A 21,116-nucleotide genomic window follows, 5' to 3' on the forward strand; every position below is an offset into this window, starting at 1 on the left:
AACCGGACCCCCCTCCCCCCCAAAAGAGCAAATTAATTTTTATCTTTTTCTGAGATTTTTATGTTTTCTCACTTGAAGGCAAAAAAAAAAAAAAAAAAAGATTGTTTTTAAGGTTTTATTTGTGTTGAAAAAATTTTTTCCAGGCTAGGAATATAACTCGGTGGTAGAGCATTTGCCTGTCATATGTGGAGCACTCATTTCAGTCCCTAGTACTGAGCAGAAAAGTAAAATAAAACTATTATTCCTGAAGTAAAAATAAAAGTAGAAAGAAAACCAACTTTGAAAAGAAATGGTTATCTGGCCTACTAAGATTTGCAGTAATATGAGTTATTTTCCAGGTGTATGTATGCATTTGATTCTCCATTACAACTTTTATAGATCTCTATTATAGTAATTTAAAACAATCCTAAGTAATTAGTCTCCTCCCTTTTTATATTATCTTCAATTAGTTGTACAGTAAGGTTTCAGTTTAAGATGTCTATGTTTGTGTACAATTCATTTTGGTCAGTGTTAACCTTCCCATCATTACTAATTTTTTTGTTTTTGGATTTTTAGTAGCTATTTTTTTGTATTTTCTCATAGCTTCTCAATAAAATGCTTATTGAGCATTCATTATGTGATAAGATCTATGTAGAAAGTGGGGTTGTAGCCATCAGCAATGTGGCTAGAACTTGTGAGAGGGAACAGATGAAAACAAAGAGCCCCTCTCTGGGTTGAGCTATGGGTGAGTAGGTGAAAGGGACTGGACTTGCCATTCCATTCAAGAATCTCTTCATTGTTTCTGCTTTTGTAACCTCAAGGTACACGGACACTGCATGTGCAGGCATAACACCAAGGGTTTGAACTGTGAACAGTGCATGGATTTCTACCACGATTTACCTTGGAGACCTGCTGAAGGCCGAAACAGCAATGCCTGTAAAAGTAAGTCTTTGTGGTGAGGACATTTGGAACCCATGAGGACTCCAGTATACATTTTCAGATTATAGGTGCTCTAATAGGGTTCTAGTCTCTCTCCTTTTCCCACCTTGATCCCTATACCCCTGGGATACCAACAATAAACATCTAATTAACACTAACATGAATAGTTATTGGGCAATGCCTGCATGGGTGGCACTGACCCAGGAACACTGAAACACTGACATTGTTTTTAAGATAAGCTGGTACTAGGAAAAGGGAAAGGGAAATCCCACACCATGTGTCAGTAAGATCTAATGGTTATGGAGTAGCGTCGTTGGCTTTGTTTCCAACACCCAACCAGGTGTGGCCTCTGGCACCGGGACATCTCTGTCTTCCTCCCAGTGCTATTCTGGGCAGAGAAGTACAGTAGTGTGCATCACCTGCTCTCCCTCCTGGCTCGCAGCAATCTCATACACCTGCCTCTCCTTGAGGAGCAGACCTCCCTCTGCCTCCAATGAGACCGTTCTTCAAGTTCAGAACCCAGTGAGAGCTGGAGTGGTAAAGGTTTTGTTAGCAGATGGGACCAGCTGGCTTACATGGGTGTTTCAGGTGACCTAGGAAGAGGGAGGGAGGTGGGAGACATGGAAGATGCCCCAGTGAACAAGATGAGTCCCTCTGCAGGACAGCGTGTGGCAGAGTTCACATGAGGAAGGGGATAGTCAAGGCCGAGGTAAGCCTAGACTCGAGGAATTGGTGTTCATCCCTGAGTGGAAGAGCAAGGTGATTAAAGCTAGGTTAGACAAACATGACTCTACTGAAAAGCTACAGGGCCTTCCTGAGAGGGCTTGTTGGATGGCTGTTAAACAGATCCCCAAAGAGCCTGCACTAGCATAGCGATGAAAGTGGGAGAAGAGAAACTGATCCTTCACATACATCATAACTTCATGCTACACAAGCTTCCCTGGGAATGTATCACCCACACTGTCCTGTGGAATAAGGGAAAGTACTGTGAGTCTCACCCACAGTGAAATAGTATGAGTCATTTTTGTTGTCACTGGGGTAAAATATCTGAGCAAATCCGCCCAAAGGAGGAACAGTTTATTTCATAGGCTTCAGTTCGCGATCACTTGGCTCCATGGCTTTTAGGCCTGTGGTAAGGCACCCACATCCTGGCGGAAGGTCATGTGAGAAGAAAGCTGCTCACACAATGAGGGTGGGAAGAGATGAAGAGGAAGGGTTAGGGAACAAGGTACACCTTTCAAAGTCCCACCTCTAGTGGCTTACTTCCTCCAACTAGGCCCTACCTCCTAATTTCTACCACCTCCCAAACATGCTGCCAAGTTCTGAATCCATCAGTGGATTAATTCACTGATGAGATGAGAGCTTGCATGCTGTAGTATCCATCTTCATGATCCTCATTTCTAAACCTCAACACCTCATGATACTACTTTTTTTTTTTTTTTTTTTTTTTGCCAGTCCTGGGGCTTGGACTCAGGGCCTAGGCACTGTCCCTGAGCTGCTTTTGCTCAAGGCTAGCACTCTACCACTTGAGCACAGCACCACTTCTGGCTTTTTCTGTTTCTGTGGTACTGAGGAATTGAACCCAGGGCTTCATGCATGCTACACCACATTCCCAGCCTTTGATATTACATTTTTAAAGGAACTCTTTCCCAAGAGTTTGCCCTTCTTAGTAGTTCATTCTCTTCCACAGAGGGTTGTTTGTATTTCATAGAGTCCACGTTTTAAGTTTCCAAACTGATACTGGACTTAAACCAGTGTCCTCAGTGGATGTGTTCGTGTTGATGCTCTTCTGCCTGCACTTAGTCCCTAGTTTGCTCATTGCTTCCTTCCTTACAAGCCTTCTCCATTGGTCACTTTGAAATTGGTCTTGTCCTACAGAGTGCAACTGCAATGAACATTCCAGCTCATGCCACTTTGACATGGCGGTTTTCCTGGCCACTGGGAATGTCAGTGGGGGCGTGTGTGACGACTGTCAGCATAACACCATGGGACGCAACTGTGAGCAATGCAAGCCGTTCTACTACCAGCACCCGGAGAGGGACATCCGAGACCCCAATCTCTGTGAAAGTAGGTTGGGAAATGTGTCGTGTGTGGGACCCACTTCCGGCTGACTTTCACGTGGGCTAGTCTGGCCAAGATTCTTCTCAGAGCTTACCGTAGGAGCAGCAGAAGACCGTTGTCAGAATCTGCTAGGATGCTGGGAGGGGGGGGACGTTCTTGCTAGTGGGGCCCCCTTGTGATTCATTTTTGTGAGATTCGGAGGGTGGAAGGCACGTACGTTTACATAAACAGTGTGTTTCCTGGTGCATTTAACTTGTCGTTTTTCTTCCTAAGGATGTTCATGTGACCCAGCTGGCTCTCAGAATGGGGGCATCTGTGACGGTTACACTGACTTTTCGGCTGGGCTCATTGCTGGCCAGTGTCGGTGTAAGTTGCACGTGGAAGGAGAACACTGTGATGTTTGCAAAGAAGGCTTCTATGACTTAAGTGCCGAAGATCCATTTGGGTGTAAATGTAAGTCTGTTTGGTTCCACATTTGGCATTGAATTCTCTGAATAGAATTTGTTTCTCAAGCCAAACCGTTTCACGGGACTCACTTTGGTTTGTGTTCCTTTGCTTCATTTTGTCTTAAATAAAGCTTGTGCTTGCAACCCCCTGGGAACAATTCCTGGTGGGAATCCTTGTGACTCCGAGACTGGCTACTGCTACTGTAAGCGTCTGGTGACGGGACAGCGCTGTGACCAGTGCCTGGTAGGTAAATCCTAACCGTGGGGGCATGAGCAGTTGTGGAATGTGAAGATTGAGCATGCTTTTCCACCATCACCATGGGGGTTGAGATTTACAGCCATAAAATTCACAAAATAGGAATTACTGAGTCAGTGGCTCATGCCTGGAACCCTAATTGCTCAGAGTCTTGAGGTCTGAGGATCATGGTTCGAAGCCAGCCCCGGCAGGAAAGTTTGTGGGACTCTTATCTCTAATAAATTCCTCAGAAAAAGCCGGAAGTGGTGCTCACTTGGTAGAGCACTAGCCTTGAGCACAAAGAGGCTCAGGGTCAGCTTCCAGGCCCCAAGTTCAAGCCCCAGGACCAGCACCAGAAAGAAAAAAAAAAAAAGAATTACTGACGACTGCATTGACAAGACATTAAATATTAGGATTATAAAATCACAACAAAATACCACTTTTACAGACAAATTTACAACAGTTCCTTTTTAAAATGAGAGTCATTAGGACATACGGAGAGAGAAACACCTGTTTGCTCACAGACATGGGGATTGTTCATATTCCTCAAAGTATATAGGCATGTCTCAATGGCTGGTAGACATGTACAGGCCCTCCCTCCCCCGAGCCAGTGATCCCTGATCCCACTTCTGGACACAGATGTGCTCTTCAAAAGGCTTTTTTGTTGTTGCTGTTGTTTTCATGGAAAAGGATTTACAGAAGTAATAATGGGAAAATAGCTAAATTTGGAGGCTTGCAATCATAAAAGCAACTTGGCTGCTTTTGAAAAACGGTACTGATAGGAAATACCGTTAAGTTTATGTACACATACACACAATATGTAAATGTTTTGGTTATGTAGAGGAAAGGTCAGAAAGATAAAATGTGGAAAGAAATACGTCAAAAATTTCACTGTGAATGACTGGTTGGAGTAATTTGCTAGAGATGGATCTGGAGCCTCACACGTGCTAAGCAGTGCTCGTCCACTCAGCTACAGCTGTAGACCTGAGTGGAATAATTAAGAGGATGATTAAAGTTATTTTGAATCTTCGAGGGAATTCTCATTGCTTTTATAATCTGGAAGGAGCTACTGACCACATACATACTTATAACTATAAATGTATTTGTGTAGGATTCTGGTAGATTCTCAAAATAGATCTCTGAGAGTCCATTTTATATTTGTGAGCCTGTTTTTATCTATTCATTTTTGAAGTACAGAGATTTTCTTCTCTTTCTCTCTCTCTCTCTGTCTCTCTCTTTAAATTTCCAAGACCCTTTACCTTTTAGTCTTAGCTTTGGGCTGTGTTTCCACATAGCATAAGTGAGTCCTCAAAGGGCTTTCCTCAGGGGATTTTGACAGAGAACTGAAGGAAAAGTTGAAGCCCTGACAAAAATTTGCTGGAACTCTTACCTGTCAGATTATTCTGACTGAAGAAATGGTACCCATATTGCAGGCTCACATTCATTGTAATCTGTGGTCTGTTGTTAACATGTGAATACCCCGCACCCTCTTACTTACTTCAGCAACCTGCAGCTCCGACGTATTTTAATTTAAAATATTCCTTCCTTTTGTGGGCTTTGAGCTTTCTCGGTGAAAATAAACATTCACATTCGGCAGACCAACCAAAGCACGCTACAACTTGTTCCCTGCTGCGTCTTGTGTAATTACAGGAACCTACCTTTAGATGTTAAATCTTTTGTTCTGCAGCCACAGCATTGGGGCCTGAGCAACGATTTGGATGGGTGTCGGCCTTGTGACTGTGACCTCGGGGGAGCCCTCAACAATAGGTGAGTGGAGCTTCAGTGGTGCTGCTTTAGCCAGACTCAGAGGAAAGTCAGTCTTTACCTTTGGTTTGAATATCTGATGATCTGAGTGAGCTTTAAAATCTCCTAGTATATGGGGCTGGAAAGGTGGCTCAGTGGTAGAGCGCTTGCCTTGCATGCAAGAGGCCCTGGGTTCGATTCCTCAGCACCACATAAGCAAAAAGAAAAAAGCCAGAAGTGGCGCTGTGGCTCAAGTGGTAGAGCGCTAGCCTTGAGCTGAAGAGCTGAGGGACAGCGCCCAGGCCCAGAGTTCAGACCCCACAACCGGACCCCCCCGCCAAAAAAAAAGACAAATTCTCCCAGTATATCTTTTCCTTTCTTCTTTCCTGATACTGGGTTTTGAACGCTGACCTCCTGCTTGTTCAGTTGAGCTATCCCTCCAGCTTAGTATTTTCTCAGTTAATTGGAGAAGACTCAGATTTTGTTTTCTACCCAGGGTAGGTTTGAACCCTGATCCTCCAGGTCTCAGCCTTCTGACTAGCTAGGATTAAAGGTGTGAGCCACTTGCATCCAGCTGTATTTTTTTTTATTATTATGGTGTTGCTAATTGTTTCTGTACTTTAACTTCCTTGGTATTTTTTAAATTATGGAAGCCATATAGGCCCATAATTTTTGAAAAGTAATTTTGACAGTTCAGGCAGGTATAAAGTCCAAAGCAGAGGTGTTTCTTTTTCTGTTTTCTGTCTCCTAAATTTCTTCTTTGAACAACTTAGCTGTGGCACCGTCAGTAGCTTCTTGTTTCTCTCTAGAAATTAGCAACAGTTCAATCTGTCTGTTGAGAGTGAATATTCTCATTTTTTTTAAATGTTGGGTTTTATCAATTTATTTATAGGCAAGTTCAAAGAAAAAACAGTTCATGGTTTTCCACTGATCTTTACTCTCATATTTTTTGTTCTGTTTTGTTTTGGGTCCGGTCATGGGGCCTGAACTCTGGGCCTGGGCGCTGTCCCTCAGCTCTTCAGCTCAAGGCTAGCACTCTATCAAGCCCTGTGACCAACAAAAAAAAAAAAAAAAAAGAAAAGAAAAAAAGAAAAGAAAAGAATATATCTATCTATCTTATCTATCTATCTGTACACACATTCATATATAGAGAGATAATAGATGTATAGGTATAAAATTTTATTGTACTCTGGTAGCTGATGCATATAACATAACTACTCAAAAGGCTGAGATGTGATAATTATGATTTGAAGCCAGCTCAGGAAGACAAATCTGAGAGATTTATCTCCAATTAACTAGCAAAAAGCCAAAAGTGGAGGTGTGGCCCAAGTGGTAGAATGCCAGCCATGAGCAGGAAAGAAAGATATCTTATTCTGGAACATACTCTCTTATTAGCTTGTGTTCCTCCTTACCTTTCACTTTAGTAGCGTTTTGGTATTCTTTCATGTGAAAGTGTCATGATTTATTTGATTGTTTTTATGTTTTTTGCTTTTTAAAAATGTTGCTGTGTGCATCCTTGTAGCTGTATCTTGATGAATGTCTGTCAGTATCTCTGTAGACCAGGTTATCCACAGGGAACTGCTAAGTCAAAGTCCATGTGTGCACACCATTTATTTTAATAGAACACGTCCAAGTCTCAGATTATGTCAGGAGATTGTCCCACCAGGGTTATACAGATTCTCATTTTACCATGGCCAGAAACAGCTGGTCTCATCACACGTTTCTTTTTTTGTTTTTTTAACCAGTCCAACAGATTGGAAACAGATTTTCATTTTGATTTGTGTAGAGAGTCTTTTCTCTTTTTTTTCTTTCTGTTTTTGCAACTTGTGCCCATTAATAAAAGTTACATGTCATCATTTTTAGTTACTTAAAGATGCTAGTGTTCCCTAAATAAGTGAAACATGAAACTGAACTCAAAATTGTCATAATATATGTTGGGAAGATGGCTCGGGTTGTAGGAGTTTATCCAGCTTGGGTCTGGGAGCCCTTTGGTCTCCATCACTGGATCTGAGTCAGAACATCTGGTAAAGACAGTGTAAGTGACTGCGGAGAGCCCCGGCAGATGTGTCTTTGTCATTCCCAGTTTCCCTCAGAGAACATGCTGAGTTGATTGAGCAAGCTTGGTGTGCTCAGAGATCAGCTCTTACAAAAAGAAGTATTTCCCAACCCCATAGTGATGTGCTGGGATGGAATGAGATTTTAGGACACATGAACATGTTCTCTTTGGCCTCTTTGTTTGGGTTATGTCCTGTTCCAGATTGTGCTGGAGACTCAGTACAGCCTGTAGCCTCTGCGACTCCAGAGAGAATTTCTGTTCTTAGAAAACTGCAGAAGGAGGCAGCTAGGATAAGTCCGTAAAAGCAGGGAATAAAGATGGTGCTGTGTGTTTATGGAACCTCTCTTTCCTGACTCTTCTCTGAGACTGCCAGAGTGCTCGGTGATTCCCTAACAACGGATTGCCCATTTGCAGCTGTCTCCCCCTACTCCTTGCTCACATGAAAACGGCAAACATAATTCCCCAAATTATGTCCTAGGCTCCGGAATGTTCCCATCAGGATGTTCCATCTCAGTTCAGTCATCAGAAATGTTGAGTGCTCCTTTACCCTAAGCGGCCTCTCTTTCCCACACTCCTTGCCTCCTCTTCTCTGTCCCACACGTATTTCCTGTTTCAGCCTCCACCCACTCACAGCCTCTGGCTGGCCTTCTAATCTGGCAAAATTTACAAAACCCGGACTATGTTCATCAAAAGAGTTTGTGAAGTAAAAGGGTTTAGTAAAGATTTTAAAACGAGTAGTCATCTGATTGTTTCAGCACAAGATGCTCTATCCTTGGTGAAGAGAAAGAGCTTGCCTTCCAATCCTGTGACTGTAGCATCCTGTGACATTCCTTTTCAACAGTGTTTCACCAAGGGGAATGTCCCCAGGAGTCTCTTGGGCCCAGTCTCTTTTAGGAGACTGTATCTCTACCAGAAGACTATGACATATCAGTGGTACTCTGCAAATCCTTGCAAGATGATGGATTGTTGCAAGCACTCATAAATACCTTTTACCTGAGGGTATTCGCTTTGCCTGAGTCACATAATAAATCATGACATGGTAAATATTGATTGAGTAAAAAGAATTTGAGAGGCAAAAGATTTTTAAGGTGTCGTAACTAAATATGCACTTGTGAGGTGAAGCAATCTATTAATATGATCCAAAACACTTCTTAATTATTCTGGCCAGGGGCAGAATGAAGGGTAAGAGTCACTTGAAGTGAAAAATATTTTAAAACATTTCGGATGGCTGGGTGTTGTATAGTTCCTGCCTGTAGTACTCAGTATTGAGGAAGCAGTGGTTGGAAGGTCATAATTTGAAGCCAGTGTGGGCGAAAGTGGGAGATGCTGTCAAAACCAAGCTTGAGCTGGATGCTGGTGGCTCAGTACCTGTACTCCTAAGCTATTTGGGAGGCGGAAATCAGGAGAACTAAGTTTTAGGCTAGCCTGGACAAAAAAAGCTCATGAAGACTCCATCTCAATCAGTAATTGGACACAGTGGTGTCATCCTGTCACCCAACGATGGCAGGAGAGTTAAAAAGAATTATGGTTTAGATAAAAGTGAGACCCTATTTCAAGAATAACCAGTTCACGAAGGGTTGGAGGCTCAAGTCTACCAGTATGAAGCCCAGAGTTTGCAACCCCAGTAGTAGGGAAAAAAAACAGAAAACCCAAAACAAAATAGGTAGAACACTATCAAGCTCGAGGCCTTGAGTTCAATTCTCAGTGTCACAAAATAAAGCAATATATTTTTAATAAACTGATTATGTTTTGGGTTGTACAGAAAAACCTTAGCAATTCCTGTCATGTGTTGACACATAATTGAATTATTGACTATTTTCAGCAGACTTCATAGTTTAATGTCACCAAACCAGGTTAATGAATTTTTGCCTTGATTGCCTACTTTGATGAACAAAGACTTTGTGACAATGGTTGCTTAGTAAACAGTACTTATACAAGTTTAGAAACATCAAACACTTGGAGCATCTTTACACTCTCCTTCAGAACTTAATTCATCAGTTAAGTTTAGCAGCTTCCTGTCTGGCTTGCCATCCACCACCTTTTGGGAGACCTTGTACTTCCTACCCTGAAGTTCTCAGCCCTGTCTTGATGCTTTAGCAAAATGCTGCTGCTGCATTTCTTTTAGCTTTAGTTAATTCGGCCTTAATTGCATTTGTTTGTATTAAAAGGGACTTTGTAGTTAGGGATTGTGTCTTAGGCATTTTTTATATCTCCCTTGATCTCTGGCTCCTGTGACTGTAGCTGCTTCATAAATGAGGGACTGAAACTTACTGACTTGGAAGCAAGAACAGAAGTCAGTAGATGTTGTCAGCAGTGTATTGAATGGTTGTAGTTTATCTTATCCTCTGTTAGTTGCTATGATGGAATGCAAATGTTGCTCATTTCTGTATGTGAGAAATCTGTGTTTTTAAGGCATAACTTTGGTCATGACCTATTAGGAAAACCCAAAGGCCTATGAAAATTTGTACTACTGCAATAACCAATCACCATACTTAAATGACTTAAAAAAACAGACTCATCTTAGTTTGGTATCTCCATGGATTAAAGTCAGAGTATTGATAAGCCTGTATTGCTTTCTAAAGGCTGTAAAGGCAAATCTGTTTCCTGCTTGTTTGGGTTTTGTGGGTAGAATCCAGGTTCTTGCAATTGTAGGATGAGCTTTGCATTTCCCTGCTGTGACTGACAGGTGAAGGCTATTCCTGCTCTATAGAAGTGGCCTGCTCTTCTTGGTTTGTGGGCCCCTCCCCCCATCTTAAAAGCTGTCATGGTGGATCAAAACCTCTTTATGTAACAGCTTCTGACCAACTTTTCTGCCTAACTCTCTCACTTCTTAAGACTCATGATTAAAATGACTCTACCAGACAATTCATGATAATTTCATTTCAGGATTTTAAATCTTAACCATATCTGTAGTCTCTTCTGCCACATGAAATTGTGTATTTACAGATTTGCAGAGATGAGGATTTAGATAGCTTGAGATCTAATATTGTGCTTACTGCAAGGGTTTATCTTTTTTTGTCTTTTGTCATTATACTGTCTCACTGATTTAGTAAATTAGATCTGTGTTTACTTGGTAGGGAAACTTGTAGAAGAACATATAAAATTACACCGTATATCATTTCTTTGAAATACGAATTTGTTTTTAATTTGAACTCAGTAAAGAATAACACAAATAAAGTCTTTTTGTCTTATTGTGGTGGAGCTGGGAAAGCTGAGTGAAACTTGAAAGACACGATCATGTGTGAGTAGAGCAGGGCATTCCACTGCGAGGAAGAACTGTTCAAGGAATGGGTGAGGCCTGGTGAAGGTCTGGCCTGAACCTCTGTTCTTACCCTACCTGTCCTCTCTCTGCCCACCAGAATTCTCGGGCTTCAGGCTGCTTCTTTCATAAAGGCTCACCTAGTTTCCTCAATCAGATGGATTGCGTCTTCCTCTTATCTCTAGAGTGCTTTGCTCTTGGTTCTATTTAAGTACCCACCGTATTTTGTATTGGCTAATTCTTCCATTGTTTCTCCTTCAGTCAGATTGTGAGTTCTTTAGAACAAGTACTTCCTATTTCTTGTTCTTCATACCATTTAGCCAGAAAAAAAACATTCTTCCCACAAAAGTGGAAGAATAGGTTCAGGAGGAAGTTGGTGGTGGCCTGAATTGGTGCAGGAAGCACAGGTTCCAGGGCCAATGTTTGTTCAGTCAATATTGGCTGAGGAGTGTGAGAAGTGTGGCTCCAGGGAGGAAAACTGCGTTGTAGAACTGGGCAGTGGCACTGAGATAGAAAAAGACGCAGAGTAACAGCTGTGATTCTGGTGGTACCATGACCGCAGTGCTGCAGGAAGGTGGGTTGAGGGGTGGTGGGCAGCATAGCCTTGGGGTGCAAGAGAGAGCTGGGTTCAAGTCAATCTAGGAGTCTGCTGAAGTAACAGGCTTGGGACAGTGACATCCAGAACTGAGATAGTGGCAGTGACAAGAAGAAGAGACAGCTCAGAGGAGACAGATTTTGAAATAAGACTTGTATATTGGGATAAAGGAAGCAAAAGGTTATGTCCTCATCTCCACCCTGAGAAGAATTTAAAATCAGCTGAAAGAAACAGCAGAGCTGAGGATGAGAAATTAGGGTGAAAGGTGACCGTTTGAGACAGGATGCGTTAGACAGCACAGCTGGACAAGCCATGGATTTTTCCCATTGGGGTCTGGAAATTGGGAAATAAACCCAGCAGAGGCAGGGGTGTGTAGCTGCAGGCGTGAGCTCATCTGCACAGGGGCTCATAAAGCCACAAAGGGTTCACAGGGCAGTCACAGTGGGCTAGGAGTCCTGCTTATCAGGGATGACAATTTGAGTCTGCCACAGCATCACGGACTAGAGACCAGAGAGGCATGTGAAGCAACTTCCCTGTATGGTCAGTAGGGCCTCTCCTGGAGATGTATGGAGGAGTTGCCTTTGAATCTACCCACTGGCTTCATCCCACCCTCCTTACTTGTTCTGATGATTGCTCCCCAAGGAGCTAGTTGTTTTCTTCCTTGTGGTTCTTCTTTGGGACTCAGTTCCCCCTGTAAACATGTGGGGAGGAAAGGATTTTCTTTTGTCCAGGTGATGTCAGATGGCTTGAGTTTCTGGACATGGCTGCTGCTGGTGTCTGTGCCAAGAGAGGGCTGGTCCTAGTTGGAACAGGCTTGCTTCTCCCCAGAGTCGGCCACGGGTGTCAAGAAGTCCTGTTTCAGCAGGATACTGCTATGATATCCAGGAAGGGGTGTCCACTGGACCATGTCAGAGATGTTTAAATCAGCCTGTGAGTTGCAACTGATGGGGGGAGGGGGGAGGGAACAGGGGGGAGGGTAGGACTTTGGGAGTAGATTTAAAGTAACAATTCCAAACCACAGTTTGACTTTCCTTTGAAAAATGATTGTTATTGTAAAGGTGTTGTACATAGGAGTCACAATTACATGAATCAGGTAATGTTAGTACATTTCTTTTTGAACACTGTCCACTTTTAATGAAATAAAATAGTGGCATGTGATTTGGATTCTTACCGCATACATGAAAGACAAAGGGAAAGAAAAGCTGAGAACAAACTAATATATCTTACTCTTTGTTCCCTAAGGTAAAAAGAAATAGAGCTGATTATATTGTACAGCTTTTTAAAAAATTAAATTTATATTCATAAGGCTTACCCTTCATGCATTTACTTGATCAACTGAGACTACTCTGTAGACAGAGCAGTGAGGAAACAGTGGGGAAATTGAGGCATGGAAAGTTCAGTTCAGACCTTCGAGGACTTTACAGTGTACTAGGGTCAGAGATCTGTCAGTAATAGGATGTAAAGGAGAAAGCAAACACATCAACATCCCCGTGGGTAATGAGCAGCAGAAGGTACTGCTTGACAGTAGTAGAAGGAGAGAACAGTACAAGACTTGACAAAAGGAAGTGGAGTGAAGCCAAGCTCTGGAACCTAAGCAGGATTTGAAGACTCAGGGTCTCCACTCAAATGAATACCTGTGGTGTGACAAGCTTTGTTGTAGATGATACGCATACAAAAGAGATGTCATTTTACTCTCAAGGATGCAGTAGCTTAAAGAAGGTTCATTTTATAGGATAGGAGGTGGCTAGGAAATGACTTACTAGAGAATGTTTGTGGCAGAAGCTGGTTCCTGTTTGTTGTGAATACAGAATTAGAGCACATGTAATATTTCTGACTTGGTAAAGAACATGGAAAAGACTGAGTGCCACCATTTTGGATCCATTGCTTTGGTGCCTCTGGGGCAGTCAAGATAGAGATGTCCTTCAGAAAGTTGGGTATTTGGGTCTGAGGACCAGAAAAAGAGTTGTAGTTAGCTATATATCTATATATACGTATCTATCTATTTATCTATCTATCTATTGTTCTATCTATCCGCAAAACAAGATTTTGTTTGTGATGTCTACAGAAAATTTCCACATGGTGTGTATGGAATGTAAATGAAGAGAGGGAGAGGGTAGGTAAAGCTGAAAAGACCAGGTCACAGAGAGGTCTCAGTATCATGCTCAGCTCTCTCTGAATGCCAAGGTTTGAGATTCATGCCCAGGTACCATTTTTTTCCACATAGAGGAAATGAATAAACTCTACAGACACATTTTACCTCCCGTGATGCTTGATGACAAACACAGACCTGCTTCCATTTGGGCTCATGTGTGATATGGTAAGCCAGTGATGTAACCTGTTCCTCCTCCTGTAGCTGCTCCCCGGAGTCAGGCCAGTGCTCCTGTCGGCCTCACATGATCGGACGGCAGTGCAATGAGGTGGAGTCTGGTTATTATTTTACCACCTTGGACCACTACATCTATGAAGCCGAGGAAGGCCACCTGGGGCCTGTAAGTATGGGAGCATGTGGTAGGTTGGGAAAGCAGATCTGGAAGGCAGTAAGGACACATGCATGCTTTATAAGGAGGCCATATAGCCATGTAAGCAGTATTTCTGTCATCACAAAATCAAAGTATGGTATGATATGTCTGTTTTTTTAATTAACTATACAAAAGGGTTTCCTTGTACTGTTTTCCATACATGCATATAACGCATTTGATCTAATTCACTCCCTCTATTTCTCTTCTTTGTCCATCTCTCTTGCTTTTACTCAATTGCATTACTATTTTTATGCATGTGTATGAAATATTTCAACCACATTCACCTCCTCTTCACCCTCTCTTTTTGCCAGCCCCCATGCCCAAACAATCCCCCTTTTACACTGGGTGACATACTTCTTGAAATCAGTCATATGTAAAGCTTACTCTATCACTCACAAACACCCTTATTAGTTGATGTGTTTTAAGAATTTGTTTCTCCCAGAAAAGTTTTTCATTCTTTCTCTACTTGGGCTCCAGAGTTACTGTAGATCTGATACCATGTACACTCAACTTGGTTTCATTTATCATCCAAAAATTTAGTGAATTATAGTATATACCTGACAATTGCAGCCAGGGTGGCTGAAACAACCTTAGAGATTTGGACATTTCTACACAACTTTTCTATGCTGGTCTAGTTAGCTTTCTCACAGCGTGGCAGAGTCAAGATAGTAGGACTTCATTATCTAGCATTTGGCTTCCAAGAAGAGGAAACAGAATCTATCAGATCTCTTAAAACTTGGACCAAGGAGTCCCAGAATATCATTTCCTGACATTCTGTTAGTGAAAAGTCACCAAACTAGCCTAGTTCATGAGAAGGATAACATAGGTTGTGCATCTTAGTGGGAAAACTTGCCCACAGAAAGAGGGAAGGGGAGAATTGATAACAGTCATGTTTGGAGATGACCAATACTATAGAATAACCCTGCGAACAGTCAGAATTGACTTATCAGTAATGAGCAATCATCACACTATCAAATTTCTTCACTTGTACTTGGAACTTGAACCTAGTACCAGTGAGAGGCAGAAATATCTACTGGTGCTAGTCTGGCCTTGTCAATCAAGGACGAGAGAAACCTTCCATCACTCTTGGACTTGATAAGAATAGCATTTGGAATGCTTGCTTTTGTTTTTGTTTTTTACTTTCTGTTTATAGCCCTAATTGTGTGTGTGTGTGTGTGTGTGTGTGTGTGTGTGTGTGTGTGTGTGTGTGTGTGTGTGTGTGTGTGTGTGTGTGTGTGTGTGTGTTGGTTCTGGGGTTTGAAATCAGGGTCTAGATGCTGTCCCTGAGATTCTTTTTCTCAAGACTAATACTCTACCATTTGAGCCACAGAACCACTTTGGGCTTTTTCTGAGTGGTTTATTGGAGATAAAGAGTCTCACGGACTTTCTTGCCTGGACTGGCTTTGACCTGTGATCTCAGATCTCAGTCTTCTGAGAAACTAGGATTACAGGTCTGAACCAACAGTTCCTGGCTATTATTTTTTAATATACAGTAGATCACAGGTTTTTGACTTCAGTCTCCAGTGTCCCAAGGCATCGTCAACCACAAAACTTAAACCAATGGACTTGTCCATCAAAAACTATTGACAGTCTGTTGGCAAATTTGTGACAGTAAGCAGTAGATATATAATAGCTATAGCTTTGAATCCTTGGGTGATTTTGGATTTGACTGTGAAAGGTAATTGAAGTCCATTTTGTAGAGAGTAACTCCTGTTTCATTTGTCTGCAGGGGGTCACTGTAGTACAGCGGCAGTACATCCAGGATCGGATTCCCTCCTGGACGGGAGCCGGCTTTGTCCGAGTGCCTGAGGGGGCGTATTTGGAGTTTTTTATTGACAACATACCATATTCCATGGAGTATGACATCCTAATTCGCTATGAGCCACAGGTGAAAATCCTCAGTGGGCTGTGTGTTTGTGGAGGTGGTACTAGTAGGAGAATAGGTACCAGCTATGTCTATCCTAGATCTTCTGTGAAACCTAGGGATCACACTGAACCAAGTGGGCCTCTGCCATTGTAACCTCCTCTTTGGAGGTTAAGAATGTATCTTTCATGAATCAAGTTTCTCTAACACTCAGCGGTCTCTGGTCAGGCACTGACCTATCTAAGTAATGATGATGGTGGTGATGAGACAGTTTGAGGTCCCATCCTTCCCCCATGGGAGGCACATTTCCCTCATTGCAGGGAAAGCCTGGAGTTAGCAGTAGGCTTGCTAACACAGATGAAAGTGATGCCTGAAGATAGAGTGGTCATACCAGTTCCCCTGAGCAGCAGCTGTCAGGATGTGGCTTCAAGAATCAGATCTCAGTCTTACAGTGTGGATTGGATTTGTCATTATTGAGACAGCATCTCACTGTGTAGTCCAGACTGGCCAACTCATGATCCTCCTGCCTCAGTCTCCTGAGTGCAAGGGATTACAGGCTTGTGCCACAAGACCCAGCGCATGGGTGGGATTTTGATAAGCGAACAAAGAAGAAAAAAGGAATATCATGAGCAGAGGGGAGGAGGGTTTTTTTTTTAATTGAGGTTAAGTGATTACATACATTCCACAAAATTCACAGTATTGTGGGTTACTGATACTTACTTAAAGTCACTTTTAAACCCTCATGAAGCAACATTGTAGTTGTCATGTCTATAAGGCTTATGGTCTCTATGAACTTTGACATTACAACTATTTTTTCCAAATTGGGTGATATGTACATTTCTTTCCTTTTGCTTAGTGTCAGCTGTTCCCCCTTTCTCTCTCATTCCCTCCCTTCCATCGCTGCCCTTGAGTTGCTTAGTTCACTTTCATCAATGTCCAGTGCAGCTGATGGGCCGGAGGGTTCTTTTTTTGAGAAGTGTTTTGTAGAGAGCTATGAGGGATATGGCTGGAAAGATGCCCTTAGGAAAACTGCCAGGATCCGTAAAAAGGAATCTGGAGTCAATAGTCATTAGAAGCTCTTGAAGGATTTTAAGCTGAGGATGGTCATTTGAGCTGCTTGACAGTGGATGGAAAAAGGACACTGGGAAGAAGCCGAAAGAACAGTCTAGAGCCGTTTTCAGCCACCAAGGAAGGAAGGATCAGGGCTGGACCCAGGCAGGCGCAGAGGATATGGGAAAGCGACTGTGTGTGTTTTCAATTAAAACTTGGCAAGTGACCGATTCATAGAGGTCTTCGTAGTTGGATAGGCCACAGTGGCTAATGCAATTGGTCCTTTCCAATGGTTTATTTCTTCCTCTAGCTTCCTGACCACTGGGAAAAAGCTGTCATCACTGTGCAGCGGCCTGGGAAGATCCCAACCAGCAGCCGGTGTGGTAACACTGTTCCGGATGATGACAACCAGGTGGTATCCTTATCACCAGGCTCCAGGTCAGTGTAATCCGTGGTCTGCAGCTCAACAGAACTAATATGCACATGAAGATTTTTCCTCGTGTGGCTTGAGTTGCTTAGTTACCACTACAGAGCAAGACATTGGCTGTGGACTCTCCTTACAGAATGACCACCCTGAGGCTTTTGTTGTTCAGATACTTAAGGGCTGACGTCTTGTTTTCCTCTCTTGTTTGGGGGTAGATATGTGGTCCTTCCTCGCCCAGTGTGTTTCGAGAAGGGAATGAACTACACAGTGAGGTTGGAGCTGCCCCAGTACACCTCTTACGACAGCGATGTGGAGAGCCCCTACACGCTCATTGACTCAGTAAGTGTTGGGTGCTTTATACCAGCTGCAGAGCCTGGCGGGGCTTGCTCAGTGGCAGCCTGAAGTGTAGCTCTGGGGGGTGGCGCCAAGCAGAGCACCAGAATCATTCTTGGCTCCCAAGGTTCAAATTGCATCCCTCCAAAAGTATGAATTGCTAGCCAGGTGCCAGTGGCTCAGGCCTGTAATCGTAGCTACTCAGGAAGCTGAGATCTGAGGATCCCAGTTCAAAGCCAGCCTGGGCACGAAAGTCCACAAGACTCTTATTTCCAATAAAACACCAGAAGACCAGAAGTGGTCCTGTGGCTCAAGTGGTAGAGTGCTCCCCTTAAGCTGAAGAGCTGAGGGACAGCGCCCAAGCCCAGAGTTCAAGCTCCACGACCAACAACAAAAAAAAGACAAAAAAAAAAAAAAAGTGAACTGCTTTCAACAATAGCATTTTTAAAGCCATAGCTTTTTTTTTTTTTTTTTAAATCTAACAACTTTTATTGGTATTGGTGGCAAATGGTTTTTATCTAGGTCATAAGCCAAGGTTTGAAAGCTGAGGTAAACACCTCTCAGTCCCCTGGGTTTGATTCCTCAGCACCACATAAGCAAAGAGAAAAAAAAGCCAGAAGTGGCGCTGTGGCTCAAGTGGTAGAGCGCTAGCCTTGAGCTGAAGAGCTGAGGGACAGCGCCCAGGCCCAGAGTTCAGGCCCCACGACCGGACCCAAAAACAAAACAAAACAAAACAAAACAAAACACAAAGAGTATGAATTGCTTTCAACAATAGCATTTTAAAAGCCATAGCTTTTTATAAAAAAAAAATCTAACAACTTTTATTGGTATTGGTAGCAAATGGTTTTTATCTAGGTCATAAGCCAAGATTTGAAAGCTGAGGTAAACACCTCTCAGTCAACGTCCTTGGTATCTTTGTGGATGATCTGCTTCAAGCTGTGAAAATGAACCACCAGACCAACCAGATGTAGGGTGCTGGGATTTTACTAGTCTCCCAGCAGACTTAGTTCAGGTTTTGTTTCTGCCACTTCATTCCAGTATGGCAGCCGCAAAGGCAGGGAAGACACTTTCTTCTGTATCAGAGGCCAAAGATGCAAAACCAGCAGCTTGTTTCCCGTGGGTGAGCGTTGTAGTCCATCAGACGAGGGGAAGTCCTGGTTGTCCTTTTTTCTTCCAGGTCCACAGGCCCAGTATGTGGGTGCCACAGTCTTAGGCCACTTGTAAACATGCACTGGCATATTCACCAACAGCAGAGTCCAGCTTTTAAAAGCAAAAATATATCTGAACTTTTCCTGGCTAGCCTACTTAAAAACGGGAAGGTTTTTGCTTTATGTCATCCATCTGATGGTTTGTTTGTTTTTTGTTTTCCATCTTAGAAGTAAAGGGGTCTGGGGATTTTACATGCTTACTTGGTTTAACTGATGCCATCACTGATGCAGTGCCATCAGAACATCCATGCTGTTGTGTTCCCCGGCAGCTTGTTCTCATGCCGTACTGCAAATCCCTGGACATCTTCACCGTAGGCGGTTCCGGAGATGGGGAGGTCACTAACAGTGCCTGGGAGACCTTTCAGAGATACCGGTGTCTGGAGAACAGCCGAAGTGTCGTGAAGACACCCATGACTGATGTTTGCAGAAATATCATCTTCAGCATCTCCGCCCTGCTACACCAGATGGGTCTGGGTAGGTGTTGATCAGTAGCCGCAGTGGCTGCCGCTCCCTGCTAGCAGAGTAGACATCTTTCTGTTTGAGACAGCACCAGGGTTTATCTTTATTTCATAAATAAAATGTTAGTGATGGATCACCACTGAAGGTGGAATCATTATATAAGAAATATGGGGACTCGAAAGGTGGCTCAGTGGTAGAGTGCTTGCCTCGTATGCATGGTATGCATGAGGCCCTGGGTTCAATTCCTCAGCACCACATAAACAGAAAAAGCCAGAAGTGGCTCAAGTGGTAGAACACTGGCCTTGAGCTGAGGGACAGTGCCCAGGCCCAGAGTTCAAGCCCCACAACCGACAAAAAAGAAGAAAAAAAAAAAAAAAAAAAAGAAATACAGCCAGGCCCTGGTGATGCATAGCTATAATCCTAGCTACTCAGGAGGATGAGATCTTTCTGGACAATTGTGGTTCAAAGTCAGCCTGATCAGAAAAGTCCATGAGACTTCCTAATCAGCTAAAAACAAGACAACCCAATAAAAACAGGGCTGAAGGTGTGACTCAAGTTGTAGAATGCCAACTAAGCACACATAGACAAATAGGAGGCCTTGAGTCCAAACCCCAGTACTGCAAAAAAAGAAAAAAAAAGGAAGGAAAAGAAGAAGGGAGGGAAGGGGAGATGAGAGGAAAAAGAAAGGAAGGAAAGAAAGAAAAGGGAAAGAAGGAAAGAGAAAAAATATACAAAGAACAGGTGACCAGGGCAAATTGCATGAGGAGATAGCATGCCTCTAGGTAGGGTGGGGAGTTTGGATAGAATCAGAAGAGCATCAAATAACTGAAACTTCTATAAGGTCGGAAGAGCCACTAAGGGTCACTGGGCTTTGGTTTATTGTCCTGTGATTTTTGAGCTCCGTCAGCAAGAAGAGAAAACCTTTAATGACCTCCTGCCTTGACCAAATGCTTTGATCTGTCAGCACTGTCCCTGTCTCTCCCCACCCCACCCCCCATCCCCCATCCCCCAGCATAGGGACAATACTGTTTGAAACTGGAATTCTGAATCTACCCAAGTAGGAAAGGAGCGAGCAAGGATCAGGAGAGCCCGGGGGGGGGGGGGGGGCGGGAGGAAATGAGTCAGTTTGGAGAGGGGAGTTTCAGGTTACTCATGTCTGACTTCTCTTTATTCTACAGCTTGCGAATGTGACCCTCAGGGTTCTTTGAGTTCTGTGTGCGACCCCAGCGGAGGCCAGTGCCAGTGCCGGCCAAATGTAGTTGGAAGGACCTGCGACAGGTGTGCACCAGGAACCTTTGGCTTTGGTCCCAGTGGATGCAGAGGTACGTACACCAGAGCATCGTGATGCATTTGGATGAGGTGGACAGGTCACCGAGGATGGATAACTTCAAGGGAAGTACAGCATCCCGATGATCCTCTGAGCCCAGGAGCATCCTGAACTGGGGACAAAGCCACGTGTCTCTCTTTAATGAGTTTCTCAAGGAGGTTCCTTGGTTGCTTATTTCTGCAGCTTGTGACTGTGATCTGCAAGGATCTGTCAATGCCTTCTGTGATGCTGTCACTGGCCAGTGCCAGTGCTTCCACGGGGTGTACGGGCGCCAGTGTGACCGATGCTTACCCGGGTACTGGGGCTTTCCCAGCTGCCAGCCCTGCCAGTGTAATGGCCATGCTGAAGACTGTGACTCAGTGACAGGCGAGTGTGTCAACTGCCAGGACTACACCATGGGCCATAACTGTGAAAGGTATGTAAGTGGTAAAACAGAATGTGGCACCCATACAGGTACACACCTCTACTCCCAGCACTGGGGAGGCAGAGGATTGTGAGTTCCAGGCCAGACTTGACTGTGTAGTGAGATCCTACCTCAGAGAAAATAAGCAGAGCTGGGCATGGTGGCTCATGCCTAGAATCCTAGCTACATGGGAGGTAGAGATGGGGGGAGTCACAG

At 43.5% G+C, this 21,116-nt stretch overlaps 1 protein-coding gene across 1 annotated transcript in view; it reads left to right on the forward strand.

Moving 5' to 3' along the window:
• Nucleotides 1–21,116, forward strand: part of Lamb1 (laminin subunit beta 1) — a 74,359-nt gene that overhangs the window by 18,237 nt on the left and 35,006 nt on the right. Inside the window, exons 9-20 of the mRNA XM_069996222.1 lie at nucleotides 801–921; nucleotides 2,797–2,985; nucleotides 3,253–3,432; nucleotides 3,557–3,669; nucleotides 5,348–5,427; nucleotides 13,667–13,802; nucleotides 15,562–15,720; nucleotides 17,057–17,184; nucleotides 17,386–17,509; nucleotides 18,981–19,185; nucleotides 20,349–20,492; nucleotides 20,681–20,912. Of these exons, the coding sequence (XP_069852323.1) occupies nucleotides 801–921; nucleotides 2,797–2,985; nucleotides 3,253–3,432; nucleotides 3,557–3,669; nucleotides 5,348–5,427; nucleotides 13,667–13,802; nucleotides 15,562–15,720; nucleotides 17,057–17,184; nucleotides 17,386–17,509; nucleotides 18,981–19,185; nucleotides 20,349–20,492; nucleotides 20,681–20,912 (1,811 nt within the window). The remainder of the gene's footprint in view (nucleotides 1–800; nucleotides 922–2,796; nucleotides 2,986–3,252; nucleotides 3,433–3,556; nucleotides 3,670–5,347; nucleotides 5,428–13,666; nucleotides 13,803–15,561; nucleotides 15,721–17,056; nucleotides 17,185–17,385; nucleotides 17,510–18,980; nucleotides 19,186–20,348; nucleotides 20,493–20,680; nucleotides 20,913–21,116) is intronic.

This window comes from Dipodomys merriami, unplaced genomic scaffold (assembly GCF_024711535.1).
Source record: "Dipodomys merriami isolate MVZ:Mamm:240054 unplaced genomic scaffold, mDipMer1.0.p SCAF_5, whole genome shotgun sequence".
In the NCBI taxonomy this organism is placed as follows: domain Eukaryota; kingdom Metazoa; phylum Chordata; class Mammalia; order Rodentia; family Heteromyidae; genus Dipodomys; species Dipodomys merriami.